The following is a 16535-nucleotide window of genomic DNA, read 5'->3' on the forward strand; positions in this document are numbered from 1 at the left end:
TTATCTTGGGGATATCTTTAGATTATACCTTAGTAATAGATGTGATCTAAGTCATACCCCTTGTTTCCTTGGGGGGAATCTTTAAGGCTACGTTTGTTTTTTAATCATTTTATTGGGGGCTCATACAACTCACCACAATGCATACATACACCAATTGTGTAAAGCACATTTGTACATTCATTGCCCTCATCATTCTCAAAACATTTGCTCTCCACTTAGCCCCCAGCATCAGCTCCTCATTCCCCTCCTCCCCACTCCCTCATGAATCCTTGATAATTTATAAATTATTATTTCATCATATCTTGCCCTGTCTGACATCTCCCTTCACCCACTTTTCTGTTGTCCGTCCCCAAGGGAGGAGGTCACATATAGATCCTCGTAGTCGGTTCCCCCTTTCCAACCCACTCTCCCTCTACACTCCCCCCAGTATCGCCACTCACACCACTGGTCCGGATTCCCTGTGTTTCCAGTTCCTATCTGTACCAGTGTACACCCTCTGGTCTGGCTAGACTTGTAAGGTAGAATTGGGATCATGACAGTGCGGGGGAAGAAGCATTTAGGAACTAGGGCAAAGTTGTATTTCCATCCTTGCCACATGGCACCCTGACTGGCTCGTCTCCTCCCCAGGACCAAGAACCGGAATTTCCATCACCTCACTTCTATTTATGCCTTTACTATTATCATCAGGAAAGGAGGAAAAACAGTAACTGATTTTTATAAGATTAATGTGAAAATTAAATGAGTTAATGTGTCCAGTACAAGTAGTTACACTACATAGAGGTTTCCCACTAGTATTATTTTCAACATCATCTACAAAAAGAGCCGAAATAAACATAGCTTCTACTGGCCACTTGTATGGCGTAAGTGATAAAGTGTTCAATTATTGCTCTGAGAAACGTTGCTGGTTTGAAGCTACACATAGGCACCTTGGAAAACAGACATGGGCATGTGTGTATGAAAGGCCAGAGCCTGGAAACCCCACAAACCACAGGTCTCCTCTGGCAGCGCATGCCTGGGGTGGGCAAAGTTAACTCAACAGCAAGTGTGACTAAAGATCATTTATTCACCTTGGTTAATGGGAAGATAGGTATTTGCTTTAAACTACTTTTAGAAATGACCTCAAATTAATATAAGCTTTCTTATGAAGCATTATAATTTATACTTTCCCCTCAGGTTTATATTATGCCTTCCCAACAAAACAATAAAATTGCTATCACTTACAATTCTTAATACTGGTTCCTGAAAAGTCTAGGAATGCTTCAACTGCAAAACAATCACAGGAGTTGCTATCACACCTAGCCCCTTATCTAAGTGTTTTGAGTTTGGACAGCATAGTGAATTCCATGTTGGGCTGCTAACCAAAAGGTCAGCAGTTTGAACCAACCAGTCACTCCATAGGAGAAAAGATTTACAGCCTCAGGAATATGTAAGGACAGTTCTACTCTGTCCTACCGGGCTGCTATGAGTCAATCTACTCAACGACACTGCATTTGATTAGTCTTTAGCTCTTCCATTAAGCTAAAGGAGGACCCTAAAAGTATATTTCTATTTTTCACTACACCCTTATCAGGTGGCTCAGAGAGGCAGATAACCCAGATCATACATTGAGAAGCACTACTCTAGTGAAACAATCTTCAGAGAAAAGGGAAACTTTTTTTAAAATTATAAAAGTACTAGTTTAGATTTCCTTTAGCAACAGGATTCTCTCTCCTCAGTAACTCAAATGAGATGGAGTAGAAAATAATGCTGTCAACTACTATGTTAATGGAGTAAATGAAAAAACTGCTTGAGACCATTCCTTTCTCACAGGTACCAGTTGCCTCTCAAAATTCAACTGGTATTTTAAAGTTTAGGAAGTTTAGGAACACATTTCAAGTTTAGAGTTCCAAACAAAAGCCAAACCAATATTGAAAGGTTGGTATGCAGATTCGATTTAATTAGCTAACAGCTAACAAAGTGACAAGATGAACACTGTGTTTGTACTAAGGCATTTTACTGCTTGAGGTGATGTTATGTTATCTGTAAGAGCTCCCAATAGAAAAACAGAAAATAAAAACAAAAGAAAGAAAAACACAACCATTCTTCTTTCCTAATTGTATCTCATTTGATCCTGAACTTTTTGAGTTTTTAAAAATGTCAATCAGAAAGGCTACTGCCTTTCTTAAAATACATATATACCACAAAAGCTGATGAAAACGCAGACCACTTACTGAATCCTTCTTACGGGAGCGTTCCTTCTTCATTTTTCCACCCGCTGCTCGAATGCTAACTCTGTTCTCTCCTCCTAGGTAACCCCGGCAATTTGCAGACCCACAAAAACATTTCTGAGCTTCTTTTCTGTTCAAGGAGCATAAAAATGAAGTCCATTATATGGAAGTAAACTGTATAAAAAGGTCAACAATGTAACAATCACATGCAAGAGCTAAGTCATATCTAGCTACAGAAAAAAAATTAAAATTTTAAGAAACTCCAACAAACTTGGTATGTAATGGAAATGCATTGAAAACTGTTAAGACATATTCATTCTACTCTTAATCTTTATTGGCTAAATAAAACTAATCGAGAACTAACAATTTCCATTCACATGTATACATAGTCTAAGGATTATGCTTAAAGCTCAGGAATCTGTTATTAGAATGTAGATGTTCAACTGGCATAGAAACAGACAAAATGTTAGCATGAAGAGATTTTTTAAAAATGTGTCATTAGTATAGCACCCTTAAAAGAAAATATTTGATTAATGGCTACCATCACAGAAAGATGAGATGTTTTAATAATATATACTGCAATAAATAATTGTAATCACCAAGTGGGGGGAGAGGGAGAGTGGTGGAAATAACACAGACCTAACTAAGCCTAAGTCTACGGACCTAAGTGACGTCACATCTGCCATTTACTAACTCTGTGACCAGAGCTGGCTGAGGGAAAACCGAAAAGGAAACTGACAGACTTGTATATGATAGTAGTAATCAGGCACACAAAAGTATAATGTTGAATAACTATAGCATGAAATCACAATCAGCGCTTGCTTTCCAGTTTCCCACCATTCAAAGAAGTCAGTACAGGCGCAAGAAGAGTCCTGTATGCTCTACAATGAACTTGGTCTAGACTCAGCCTTTCAACATAGGTCAATCCTTTCCAGATATTCAAAATGGAAATTAAACATTTGGCATTTGTACTAGAGCATAATCAGATAATCACATTCAGAGTGGAAAGAACCTCAGAGCTCACTAAGTTTTCAGATACAAAGCATACATGTGCAACAGTATTCCAAACAATTCCACTTCCAGACACTAAACCTTAGACTCTGCATCTGTGGTACTCATTAGTCTAAACACCTTTTTTCACCCTTACATAACAGTTTCTTAGTTAGAAATCATCTCATGTAAAACTGGTCCTTGTAACCCAAAGAAGATGAAAAGATAATTTAGGAGAGGAAAAAAACAAAAATAGTCTATTGAAAGCACCGTTGGGTAGAAGTGACACCACTTGCTCTAAGGGCTATGAGATTGGGTCAGCATTCAATCACAAAGACCTGACTGATCTAATATTTGTCTATCAGCGTACAATAGTTTTAACTGACTTTTTCAAATGTTCAAGTAGAGGAACATTTCAAACACTCGAAAGAATAGAGAAAATAAGATAATGAATCTATCATTCCATTTTGATTATTTATCAATTCAGGGTCAATCTTTTTTTCATCTTATACACTCACAACCTATTCTCTATCCCAGATTATTTTAAAGCAAACCTCAGTGACACATCTCTAGAAGTCATTTATCTTATTAAGAAATTAATAATTTATTTTGTTTTGTTTTTAAATTCATTTTTAGGGGCTAATACAACTCTTTATCACAATCCATACATACATCAATTGTGTAAAACACATTTGTACATTCATTGCTCTCATCATTCTCAAAACACGTGCTTTCCACTTATGCCCCTGGCATCCTTATTTTTTCCCCTCCCTCCCTGCTCCCCGCTCCCTCATGAACCCTTGATAATGTATAAATTATTATTTTGTCATATATTGCCACTGTCTGATGTCTCCCTTCACCCATTTTTCTGTAATCTGTCCCCCTGGGAGGAGGTTATATGTAGATCCTTGTTATCAGTTCCCCCTTTCCAACCCACCCTCCCGGTATCGCCACTCTTACTACAGGTCCTGAAGGGATCATTCACCCTGGATTCCCTGTGTTTCCAGTTCCTATCTGTACCAGTGTACATGCTCTGATCTAGCCAGATTTGCATGGTAGAATTGGGATTATGATAGTGGGTGGGGAGGAATCATTTAGGAACTAGAGGAAAATTGTATGTTTCATCGTTGCTATACTGCACTCTGACTGGCTCGTCTCCTCCCCGACCCTTCCTTAAGGTGATGTCCAATTGTTTACAGATGGGCTTTGGGTCTCCACTCTGCACTCCCCCTCATTCACAATGATATGATTTTTTTTGTTCTTTGATGTCTGATACCTGATCTCTTCGACACCTCGTGATCAGAAAGGCTGGTGTGCTTCTTCCATGTGGGCTTTGTTGCTTCTGAGCTAAATAGCCGCTTGTTTAACCTCAAGCATTTAAGACCCCAGTCGCTATTATCTTTTGATAGCTGGGCACCATCAATTTCTTCACATTTGCTTATTGCTTATGCACCTGCTTTGTCTTCAGTGATTGTGTCAGGAAGGTGAGCATCATGGAATGCCAGTTTAATTGAACAAACTATTCTTGCATTGAGGGAGTGGAGGCCCAATGTCCATCTGCTACCTTAATACTAAACCTATAAATATATGCACATAGATCTATTTCCTCATCCTCATATATAAATATATTTACATATGTACATGCCTTTATTTAGACCTCTATAAATGCCCTTTGCCTCCTAGCTCTTTCCTCTATTTCCTTTTACTTTCTTGTTGTTCCACTATCATGTTCAACCTTCGTTAGGGTTTCAGTGATTCCTCTCGGTTACATTACCCTTGGTCACACCCTACCAGGCCTCCTACACCCTCCTCCTCACCATCTATTTGGATCACTTGTTGTTCCCTTGTCCCTGGGTTTGTTAACACCACTACCTTTCGCCCTGCCTCCCCCTCTCCCATGTCCCCTGGAACTGTCGGTCCCATTGTTTTCTCCTCCAGATTGTTCATTCAGCCTATCTTATTTAGACAGACCTGCAGAGATAATAACATGCACAAAAACAAGACAGTGCAAAACACCAAGCAACAAAATATAACAAAACAACAACAGCAACACCAACAAGCCAATGACAAAAAACAAAACAAAATACAAGAACGAAAAGCTTGTAGTTAGTTCAAGGACTATTTGTTGGCCTTTAGGAGTGTTTTCCGGTTGAGTCTGTTGGGGCGCCAAGCCATGGCCCCAAAGTCTATTTTTGGTGTTCCCTGGGGACTTTGTTGCTCTGTTCCCCTTGCTGTTCTGTTCCACGCCCTTAGTGTTTTGTCTCCATGTGGTGGGATCAGACAGGGTGGAATTCCCACACATTGTCTCCAGTGTTATCCCCTGTAGGCCTATGGGTTAGTAAGGGATGTCGTATCTCATAGTGGGGCCAGCCATGTGGTCTTCTCTGTGGACTGGCTGCTCTGAGCAGGAATGTTGTCCTCAAGGCTTAATAACAATCCACTAAATACTTGCATATTCCCTATTCTTTCAAATATTGAGTCACTCAATTAACCAATTCATTTAATCTAAACAAGTCGCAAACAGCACAATTATGTCTTTTAATAATCTTTGGGATCACTATCCCATCTTTGTTTTTCATGCAATTTACTGAAAAAGTCAATTCATGAAGGTAAACCAACTGAGAACCTTTTAAAAGTTAAATACTTGTGGTCATCAAAAAGTTTCCCCAAAAGAATAAAGAGAGAACCTACAGAATGGGGAAAGAGAAATCTGGCCATGATATTATCTGACAAGGGTCTAATCTCTAAAGTTCATAGAAAACCTCAAAAAACAAGAAATTCACTATAATTATAAAGTAGTCAAAGACATGAACAAACAAATCACTAAAAAAGATATTCAGGTGGCTAACAAACACATGAAAAAAATTCTTGTTATCAATTAGTCATTAAATCCACTGCTATCAAGTCTAATATGACTCATAACGACCACCCTAGAGGGCAAAGTAGACGTGCTTCCTACTGTTTCTGTGGTTTTAAATCTCTATGGGAATGGAAAGCCTGGTCTTTCTCCCTTGGAGCAGCTGGTGCATTTAAAACACTGACTATGTGGTTACCAGCCCGACACTTACCTGACAATGCCACCCGGACTCCTTTCCTGCCTCAAAACCCAAGTCCAGAGCCATCAAGTCCATTTCTACTCATAGCAATCCTATAGGGAAAGTAAGAAGGGATCCCTATATTTCTGAAGCTGCAAATCCTTATAGGAACTAAAAGTCTCATCTTTCTCCCATGGAGTGGCTGCAGGTTCAAACGGCTGGCCTTATGATTAGCAGCCCAATGTGCAAGCCACTATACCATCAGGGATCCTTCAGAAAGGCAAATCCAAAACTACAATGAAATACCATCATGCCACAGCAATAGCATACTGATTTAAAAACAAAGCAAATAAATAAAACAAGCAAGAAACCTAAAAAAACCCAAAAAAACCTAGACAATAGGTAATATGTAAGGGTCTGGGAAGACTGGAAGTCATATACTACAGATGGAATTAAAAAATGGTACAAGCACTATGAAAATCATATTGAGCTGGAAATAAAAATACAATCCCACAATCTTCACTTCTAGGACTATATCCCAGAGAAATAAAGATTGTGATACAAGTAGCTATATGGAAACTCATATTCACTAGAGCATATTGACCAAACAAGGACAGAAACAACCATAGCAGCAACAGATAAACGAGTAAATTGTTGTACACTCATACATACAATGGAATAATACTCAATAATATATAATGATGAATCTACAAAACATCTCACAACATGGAGGAATCTGGAGGATATCATACTTGGTGAAATTAGTCAATCACAAAAGGACAAACATAGACTACTATTTCCCACTCATAGCGACTCTGTATGACAGAGCAGAAATACTTCTATGGGTTTCTGAGACTGTAAATCTTTACAGGAGTACAGAGTCTCATCTTACTCCTGAAGAGTAGCTGGTGGTTTCCAACTGTCGGCCTTGCAGTTAGCAGCTCAACAGTAAGCATATGCTCCCATCTGTGTTTTCAGTTACTTAAAAATCTAGAATAGGTTTATATGTAGAAGTAAACATTCTTTGATGGTTAACAGGTATGGGAGGTGAAGGGAATAAAAGTCATTAAATAGATAACTGTTGCTGGGTGCCAGTAATAAATCATAGTTGTTGAGTCAAGTCCTAATAGTGGCCCATCTATGCACAATGGATTCAAACACTGACTAAACCTCACAATCTTTGCGATGTTTGATTCTACTGTTGCAGTCACTATGTCAATCCATGTTGAGGGTCTGACTTTTCTTTTTCTTGCTAACCCTCTCGTATGCCAAGAATTATGTCCTTCCTATTCCAGAGGTTGCACCCTCCTGATTATATGTCCAATGGACACAAGACAAAGTCTTGCCATCTTCATTTATAAGGAACATGCTAGCTGCACTACTGAGGCATTGTTGATTCATTCTTCTAGAAGTCAATAATGCTTTCAATATTTTTGGACTACGCTGTAATTCAGAAGCATCAATTCTTTCTTGATCTCCCTTATTCACAATCTAGCTTTCACCTGCATATGAGGCAACTGAAAATACCATGGCTTGCATCAGTTGCACCTTAGTCCTCAAAGTGACATCTTTGAACCGATAACTAACTTCATAATACAGAGATATTGAAGTTGTTGAGGCTTTCATTTTACTTGGATCCACATTCTATGCCCATGGAGAAAGCAGTAGTCAGGAAATCAAATACCGTATGTCGAAGTAGGCAAATCTGTTGCAAAGCTTCTTTTATTATCTCTGTTGTCAGGTGTAGTAGAGTCAGTTACAATTAATAGCAAAGCTATGTACATTAGAACAAAACACTGACTGATCCTGTGCTCTCCTCACAATTGGTATGCTTGAGCTCATTGTTAGTCATTGTGTCAAGCCACCTTGTATAAGGTTTTCTTTTTATCCTATAAAATTAGTTCATCTGGAGTTGAAAAATAACCCAATCATCAACATTTCATTTACAATGGTACTGTCTCTATACAGGACTTCCTCACGCAGCAATTATTTGGTTTACCCTAAAGTAGTATGACAAAGGCAGGCTAAATAATTTCCTTTTTTATTTCCAATTATTTTTCTAAATCATTAATTGGTGCTCTCCAATTCTAACTATCTCAAGGAACCTGGTTGCAAACTGGTTAGGCACTCGGCAGCAAACTGGAAGGCTGGTGGTTCCAACCCAACAGATGGGCCATGAAAGAGAGATGGCGCTCTGTTTCCAAAAAGATAAGAAAAGCTTTAAAAAATAACTTAGTAATACAACTCTATAAATACAAGAACACAAAGTTCGGAGGAACTTAAATAGTTTCCTAAATAATATCCCTTAGTAGCCAGGAGTAGAAAAACAACAACAAACAAAACAGTATGCCATGGGTACGGAATGATAATACAACTTTTAAGTAATTACAACACTTTTTATTTTTATATTCAAGTTGAGCCTATTTTGTCATCCAAAACAAAAACAGCACTTACCCATATCTTTGAAACTGATAGTCAAATGTTAACTCCGATCCTGAAGGAACCAATTTGGTGGTAAAAAAGCCAACTCTCAGTTGTCCATTCACAGTCCACTGAGGTATTTTTTTTAAAAGAAAAGAAATTAGTAAATGATTTAAAAAAAAAAATCAGTCTTAATTATGCATGTCTTTATGCAATAAAAGGTTTCCAAATTGCAAATAGGAAATTTCTTACCTAAGTAAACTTATTTATAATGAATTACCAGACTGAATATATCTATAAAATAATGTCCCTGACAAAATAATAATTTATAAGTTATCAAGGGCTCATGAGTGATAGGGGAGCGGGGAGAGAGGGGATAAAAATGAGGAGCTGATGCCAGGGGCTTAAGTGGAGAGCAAATGTTTTGAAAATGATGTAACAAATGTACAAATGTGCTTTACACAATAGATGTACGTATGGATTGTGATAAGAGTTGTATGAGCCCCCAATAAAATGATTTTTTTTAAAGTGAAGATGAAAAAAAAAGTCCCTAATAAAAACAACTGCTATTTTATACACATTTCCACACAGCATTTCGTGTGTGTAAAACTCAAAACATAAACTGGGGAGTATTAAGATTATTGTCTCAAACTCAATAAATGGATTTATCAATTTGTGCCAGGACCAAGACCACAAAGATAAGCAAGATTCAAAGCCTTAAGGAGTGACCTCCCAATCCCCACCCATCTGTGACCAGTTAAGCACCTATGAGCATTATTAAAACAATCAGATTTGGCAATCATGAAAGAACTTTAAAAAAAAAAATCCAAATAAGGCAGCAAGCATTAGATTTTGTTAAAATTAAAATTTAGCTTTGCATTTTGACCCATGTGAAATAATATCAAATTTTAAGGGGCAAGGAAATGTGACAACTAAATTTAATACAGGTTCCTGTTTTGGATCCTGCACCAGAAAAATGATATGAAGGAGATAAGGGGCAAAATTTGAACTTTGTCTTTTCTTTAGAGCAATTAATAATTAATATCATATCCTAGATTTAACCATTATGTTAGGGTTATGTAAAATGTTAAGCTTTGGGGAAGCTAAATGAAGGGTATTTGAGAATTCTGTACTATTTTCCAACTTCTAATATAAATCTAAATTAATTTCAAAATAATTCTTTAAAAATAAAAGAATAGATAGGCTAGACCAGAGGGTGTACACTGGTACAGATAAGAGCTGGAAACACATGGAATCCAAGACAGATAAACTCCTCAGGACCAATAATGAGAGTAGTGCTACCAGGAGGATAAGGGGATGGTGGGGGAGGGCGGGGGCACCGATCACAATGATCTACATATAAACTCCTCCCTGGAGGACAGACAACAGAAAATTAGGTGAAGGGAGGCATCAGACAGTGTAAGACATGACAAAAACATAATAACTTATAAATTATCAAGGGTTCATGAGGGAGGGAAGGTGGGGAAGGGAGGGGAAAAATGAGGAGCTGATAACAAGGGCTCAAGTAGAAAGAAAATGTTTTGAGAATGATGATAGCAACAAATGTGCTTGACACAATGGATGGATGTATGGATTGTGATAAAAGTTGTATGAGCCCCCCAATAAAATGATTCTTTTAATTATAAATAGAAAAATGCTTGAAAGTGAAGTTCGTTTGTTCTTTTGATACTAGATCTAAAGTTAATGGTCAGGCATAACAATCTTGAAAAATAACCCCAATTCTAAATCTACTTCGACTTACTTTTTGGGTCTCACAGTTTGGCTCACAGCTATGATTCATGAAACGAGAACAATTTCCTTTCTGAGTTGCATCTATTATCTGTGGGGAAAGAGATAACTAAAGAGTTAAAAAATAAGACCTAAAAATAAACAGTTAAATATTATCATGTACATACATATAGAAAACATCCTCTGCTTCAGAGAATTTAGAGAACTCTCTGATACTGCTTGATACATTAAAGTGACCATGTCGCTGCTTTCTCTGGAATATTTACTATTAACAGTTAACCTACAGGTAAAATTACCTCCTCACCTAATCAATGTCTTCTTCATTTTTTTAGCTATTCCTTGCATTCTATTATTGCATTTCAATCTCACTTCGTGTGAGATTGCATATTACACCATAGCACAGTAACTCTCCAACATGTGCATGTATCTTGCTGAAACTCTTAGTGGACCTACTCACAGAGTTAGAGTTAGCAAATTTGGGGTAAATGCAAAACTCACTACCAATACCCAAAACCCATCTGTAGACAAGGGGACATCCCCTCACAGAAGGATCACAGGAAGGGATGAGTCAACCAGGACACAGTACAGCACCGATGAAATACGCAATATTCCTCTGGTTCCTTGAGGCTTACTCACGCCCCCACTATCAGGACCCCAGTCCTGTTTTTAACTCCGGGCTAGACCAGAGGAGGTAGGGATAAGAGATAAGAGCTCATGACACATGGAATCCAGGAACAGGAATGGAAGTAGAGGTATCAGGAGGGTAGGGGAAGGTGGGGAGAAGAGGGAACCCATCAGGCTCCTCCTCTGGTGTAAGTCCTTAAAGTTTACATTTCTAACAAGTTTCCAAGTGAAGATGTGATTGCTGGTCTACAGTTCAAATTATATCTGCTACTAAGAGAACATTGGGGAAATGAGGAGGCTTTCCATTGCTGTAAAGATTTATAGGCTTGTAAACTCACAGATGCAGTTCTACTCTATCTGATAGTTACTACTAAGAGTCAGAATCAACCTGAAGAGTACAATCTTGGAACCCTTTGCTTTGGTTTACTCAGAGTACATATTTTCATGATACATAAAGGACATGATAAAAACCTCAGGGCCATCAAGTCAATTCTGACTTACAGCAACCCAACAGAACAAAGCAGGATTGTTCCATAGGTCTCCAACGCCAAATCTTCCCAGAAGGAGATAGCCTTGTTTTTCTCCCATAGAGTGGTTAGTACGTTCAAACTGCTCACCTTTTGGTTAGCAACCTAACGCCTAGTAACACACTGAGCCACCAGGGCTGCCAATTCTCAATCACTGTAAGATTGCAAAGGAGTTAGCCTCTTCTAAAGCTGGATTTTGTTTTCAGTATCATTAAATCTTTTAACAGTTTCTAAAGATAACCTTCCTAAACTCTTTTTACATCCATTTAACAAGAAAAGCAATGCAGAAAGTTGGATTCTTTCACTTAGATGTCTTTATATAAACCTATCAGCTGAGTGTTACACATGGCCAACCTTCAATAATAACAACTAACCACTGTCTCTTATCAGTTTGCTTTAATTGTACAACTTAATAAAAAAGTTCTACAATCAAGGAAATATTGTTTAAATATTAAGACTTATTGACTGAAAAGATTTAAATTTTCCCAGAAAATCTTCAGAAAAATTATTAAATCTCATAAATGGGTAATGTGTCACACAATCCAGAAAAGACTGAGTTTAAGAAACAACTACATTCCTAAGTATTATGACCATTTCAAATTTCTCTTTATTAGTGCTGACAAATATGCAAATTTACATTTCATCTTAGCTAAGATCTAATTGTAATACCCCTAATAAAATAATTTTTCAACACACAATTACAGACTATCTGTCCCCTTTGTGCTAACTATTTGCTGCCAATTTCTACAGGGCTCATGATCTACTCTTATTCCTAATAAGCAATATCCTTTTTTTAAAATGACTTATTAATTTAGACTATCAAAGGTACTCTCAGTAAAGTCATTTCTTAATAAGTAATGTATTCAAATTATAAACAAATTAAAAAGTGTAATAAGGCATGATAAGTAAGGGCACCTTCCATCCCAGACTTACAACTTTCCCCCTGAGGTTCTCCCAGACATCAGAATTCCTTAGGTAATTTCAAATGTTCATGAGATTGAAACTATCTGCATTACACTAAGATGCTGTCTCCCATTTCACTCCTATTCTTTCACAATTGAGCAGTGAAGCATACAGTGCAGTTTTCCAGAAGCTGCATGATCATTATAATAATGAACAGGTTGATATATATATATAAACGAATTCTTTTAAGACAAATAGTGGAGGGTTTGTCAAAATGTAATGAATATTTCTTTTTAAATTTTTTTGTTTTAATTTTTAATACAGTAAATATTGATAAATCTAACAAAAGCTCTTCAGGTATCCTCAATAATTTTGAAGAATTACAAAGGGCTCCCGACCTATAAATTTGATAACCTCTGTCCTGTGCATTTATGAAGCATGTTTGAGAGAATTTCAAAAAGTTTGTGTAAAGATACTATCTTTCAATTCCAGTTTTCCACAAATTGTCCCTGTTCCCCTCTAAGAATGTATAGAATTCTACCCTTTTTATTCTTCCAACTAATAACATTAGTCAGTAGCAACAATCCTTTCAAAATCAACCTGCAAAACCAAATACACATTCATGCTGCTCACCTCGTCATTCTTCAGGGCCATGAAGTAGTAGTGTATGTTTTTATTTCGTGCATACTCCTTCACCCGGGCTTTAAACTCTTTATGATCAAGCACCTCACCACAATATTCCAGGACAAAGGTGTTCCTGCAAAACATAAGTCCAGACAATAATAGCTCTTCCTGCTAGGGAAAAAGTACATATCATACAAGCAAAAATAATGAATTTGAGGAAATAATGAAATGTGGTTGACTTTAGTTATTATAATATAATTATAATGTGTATAAAAGAACGAGCATTTAACCTGTTGATTCTAAGAAGCCTTATCATTTATACATACTCCCAAACTGCATATTCTTACTCTCACAACATAAAAAAAGATTGAATTCTGAGTTAAATATCATGAAAACAGTAATGCAGTTGAGAAACTGCTCTGAAGAAATCTGGAGGCATTAGAAACCTAAGGTTCTCAGAGGCACCTTAGACAAACATAGCAACCTTTTCTCTGGAAGGTGTCTTAGGATGTTACAAATCATATCTAATTATATTCTCTGGCCGATTCTAATTTCCCTCTAGCAATTATCATTATTGTGGTCTCTCCTTGCATTTTGATTACCAAAAATCTTTAGTTTTATGTCTTTGGTTATTTACCGCTTTCTTCATTGAGGAACATGAAATGCTCAGTTCTCTTTCCCCTACTTTCATTCTCTTAAAGTTCACTCTCACTAATATCTTCCTTCTCTCACCTCCATACAGACAAATGCCTTGCTCTGCTTTCCTTCCAAATTCTGACCCAAACGACCTGCCTGGATGCCTTGGAGTAGTAACCCCTCAGAAGAAACACAGCATAACTACAGAGTGACGAGATAGGATCATGTAAAAATGTGAATCATCTCTATTTGTTTCCAATATAGAAGTATAACCAATGTACTTAAATCAATAAAGGAGATGGTCAACTGAAAAAAAATGTAAACTCTTTAAGTAAAACACATAAAAACTATTAAGACAATGGAATATTACTCAGCCATAAAGAGGCATGAGGGAGATAGGGAAGGTAAGGGGGTTAGGGAAGCAAACAATGTATGTGGGAGGGAGCACTCACTAGAACTGATGGTGATTACACAACTCATTTTTTAAATTTGAGAAATTGCAACAATTAAAAAAAATCAGATCAGGTATTGCATACCTATCCATTTCAAATTAGAAAGGTAACAGATAAAAATAGCTGTATTTAAGTTCAATTAATAATTTGAAAATGGCAGATGGAAACGCAAGAAATGATCTCTCCATGTAATGTTCAATGCATGTAAGAACACTGATAAAGGAAAGGATACTAATGTATTATTGGAGATGTCATTCTAGTGTAAGGTTTTCCAATGTCAATGGTAATAAATATATTTTCTAAGACATTTTAGAGTCCATTTTAAAGTAATAGTTATATTTTTAACCATGCTTCCCATAATGACCTCTTGATATGAACATTAAATTAACAATAAAAAACATAATTTCATAACGCAAAAAAAATTATTTAACCACGGGGGAGAAAATGTTCTAAAATTTGATTGTGGCCAAGATTGTACAACTCTTTTTGATATAACTAAACTATTGAATTGTATGATATATGGACTAAGTGCCAATAAAACTGTTAAAAAAAGAAAAAAGAATAATGAAATTCAGACGCATACTACAACACGAATAAACTCTGAGGACTTTGTGCTGAGTGAAGAAAGCCAGATACAAAGGGAGGGGCAAATAGGTATTGTTATCACTGACAGGATATTAAAAAAATTAAAAGAGAAAGAAGTCAAAAGTAATTAGTGATAAGCAGGAGCTGAGAGGGGTCGTCATTTTGTTTAGAGATTATTAAAGGTATGTCAGTGGTGGGAAATAATTTGGAAAAACTGCAAAAATGATTACCCAACGGGAAGAATATAACCAACATCATTGAATCGTGCACATAGAAAGTAAAGAAACTACTGTGTTGTGTGTAATACAAACTTTCTTTAAAGTATGAGAACAATACTATTTACACTAAAAAGAAAGAAAATAAAAATAAAAACAAACCTCAAAAGCAAGATCACAGATTCTATAGTGGATAGAAATGTTACAATGGATGGATGTATGGATTGTGATAAAGAGTTGTACGAGCCCCCAATAGAATGATTAAATTTTTAAAAAAATTAATTAAATAAATGCATTTGTGCAGTAATCTATTACAAACACACTAGGTTTCAATAATCAAAACTTGATTATGCATGGGCAATCCTGAAATGTCAAATAATATCTTATATGTGATACAGCAGAATGCCCACATGATTTAAAGTCCTACAGTGTTGACTTTCCACTTACAGGCTCAGTCCTCATCCTTGAGAAGAAAAATGCCATTGCTTACATCACATGTTGCTTTATGGATTAAATGTAATGCCACACATAAAATATAAATGTAGCAACAATTGACACTTTGTATAATATCCTCAAGTCCTGCAGACAATTACTGAGTGGGGGAGCCCTCACAGTCAAAACAGTCTTGAAGAAAAATAACAGAGTTGGTGACCTCACACTTCCAATTTCTTACCTCAAAATAATCACAAAACCAGTATGATAAAGGCTTAAGACCAATCAACAGAACTAAGAAAATAGAAAATAAACTCATAGAACCAAATGATTCTTTGACAAGGATGCCAAGATCAGTGAATGAAAGATGATGAGTCTCTTAACCAAATGGTGCTGAAAATAACTAGATAGCCAATCATAAAAGAAATTAGAGCACTACTACCTCAGATATATAAAAATTACCTCAAATCTATCAACAGACTAAATATAAGCATTAAAATTATAAAACTCTTGAACAATACATAAATAAAATGCTTCGAACCTATTTTCAACAATGAAGGAAAATAAGAGCTAATATTCATGATTCTCTATTTGGCAATAAGTCTAAAATATGACACCACCACCCGAACTGACCCCACCACACCGAGGCAAAACACCAAGTCCCCAGGGAACACCAAAAACAGACTTTGGGACCAGGGCTTGGTGCCCCAACAGACTCGACCGGAAAACTCCTAAAGGCCAACAAACAGTCCTTGAACTAACTACAAGCTTTTCATTCTTGTTGTATTTTGTTTTGTTTTTGACACTGGTTTGTTGTTGTTGTTTTATTTTGTTGCTTGGTTTTGCTCTGCCTTGTTTTTGTGCATGTTATTATCCTCGCAGGTCTGTCTAAATAAGATGGGCTGGATGAACAATCTGGAGGAGAAAACAGAACTGACAGTTCCGGCGGGACATGGGAGAGGGGGAGGTGGGGGGAAAGGAAGTGGTGTTAACAAACCCAGGGACAAGGGAACAACAATCAATCTAAATCAGTGGTGAGGAGGGTGTAGGAGGCCTGGTAGGGTGTGACCAAGGGTAATGTAACTGAGAGGAATTACTGAAACCCAAATGAAGGCTGAACATGATAGTGGGACAA

The 16535-nt window shown here is 36.8% G+C and overlaps 1 protein-coding gene across 1 annotated transcript in view; it reads right to left on the minus strand.

Moving 5' to 3' along the window:
* The window catches only part of SETD2 (SET domain containing 2, histone lysine methyltransferase), a 106871-nt gene that overhangs the window by 76346 nt on the left and 13990 nt on the right, over positions 1 to 16535 (minus strand). Inside the window, exons 5-8 of the mRNA XM_004703993.3 lie at positions 13090 to 13213; positions 10416 to 10493; positions 8687 to 8784; positions 2211 to 2337 (exon numbers count right to left, since the gene is read on the minus strand). Of these exons, the coding sequence (XP_004704050.2) occupies positions 2211 to 2337; positions 8687 to 8784; positions 10416 to 10493; positions 13090 to 13213 (427 nt within the window). The remainder of the gene's footprint in view (positions 1 to 2210; positions 2338 to 8686; positions 8785 to 10415; positions 10494 to 13089; positions 13214 to 16535) is intronic.

This window comes from Echinops telfairi, unplaced genomic scaffold (genome assembly GCF_000313985.2).
Source record: "Echinops telfairi isolate 266 unplaced genomic scaffold, ASM31398v2 ScPeMD7_7420;HRSCAF=8458, whole genome shotgun sequence".
NCBI classification, from domain to species: Eukaryota; Metazoa; Chordata; class Mammalia; order Afrosoricida; family Tenrecidae; genus Echinops; species Echinops telfairi.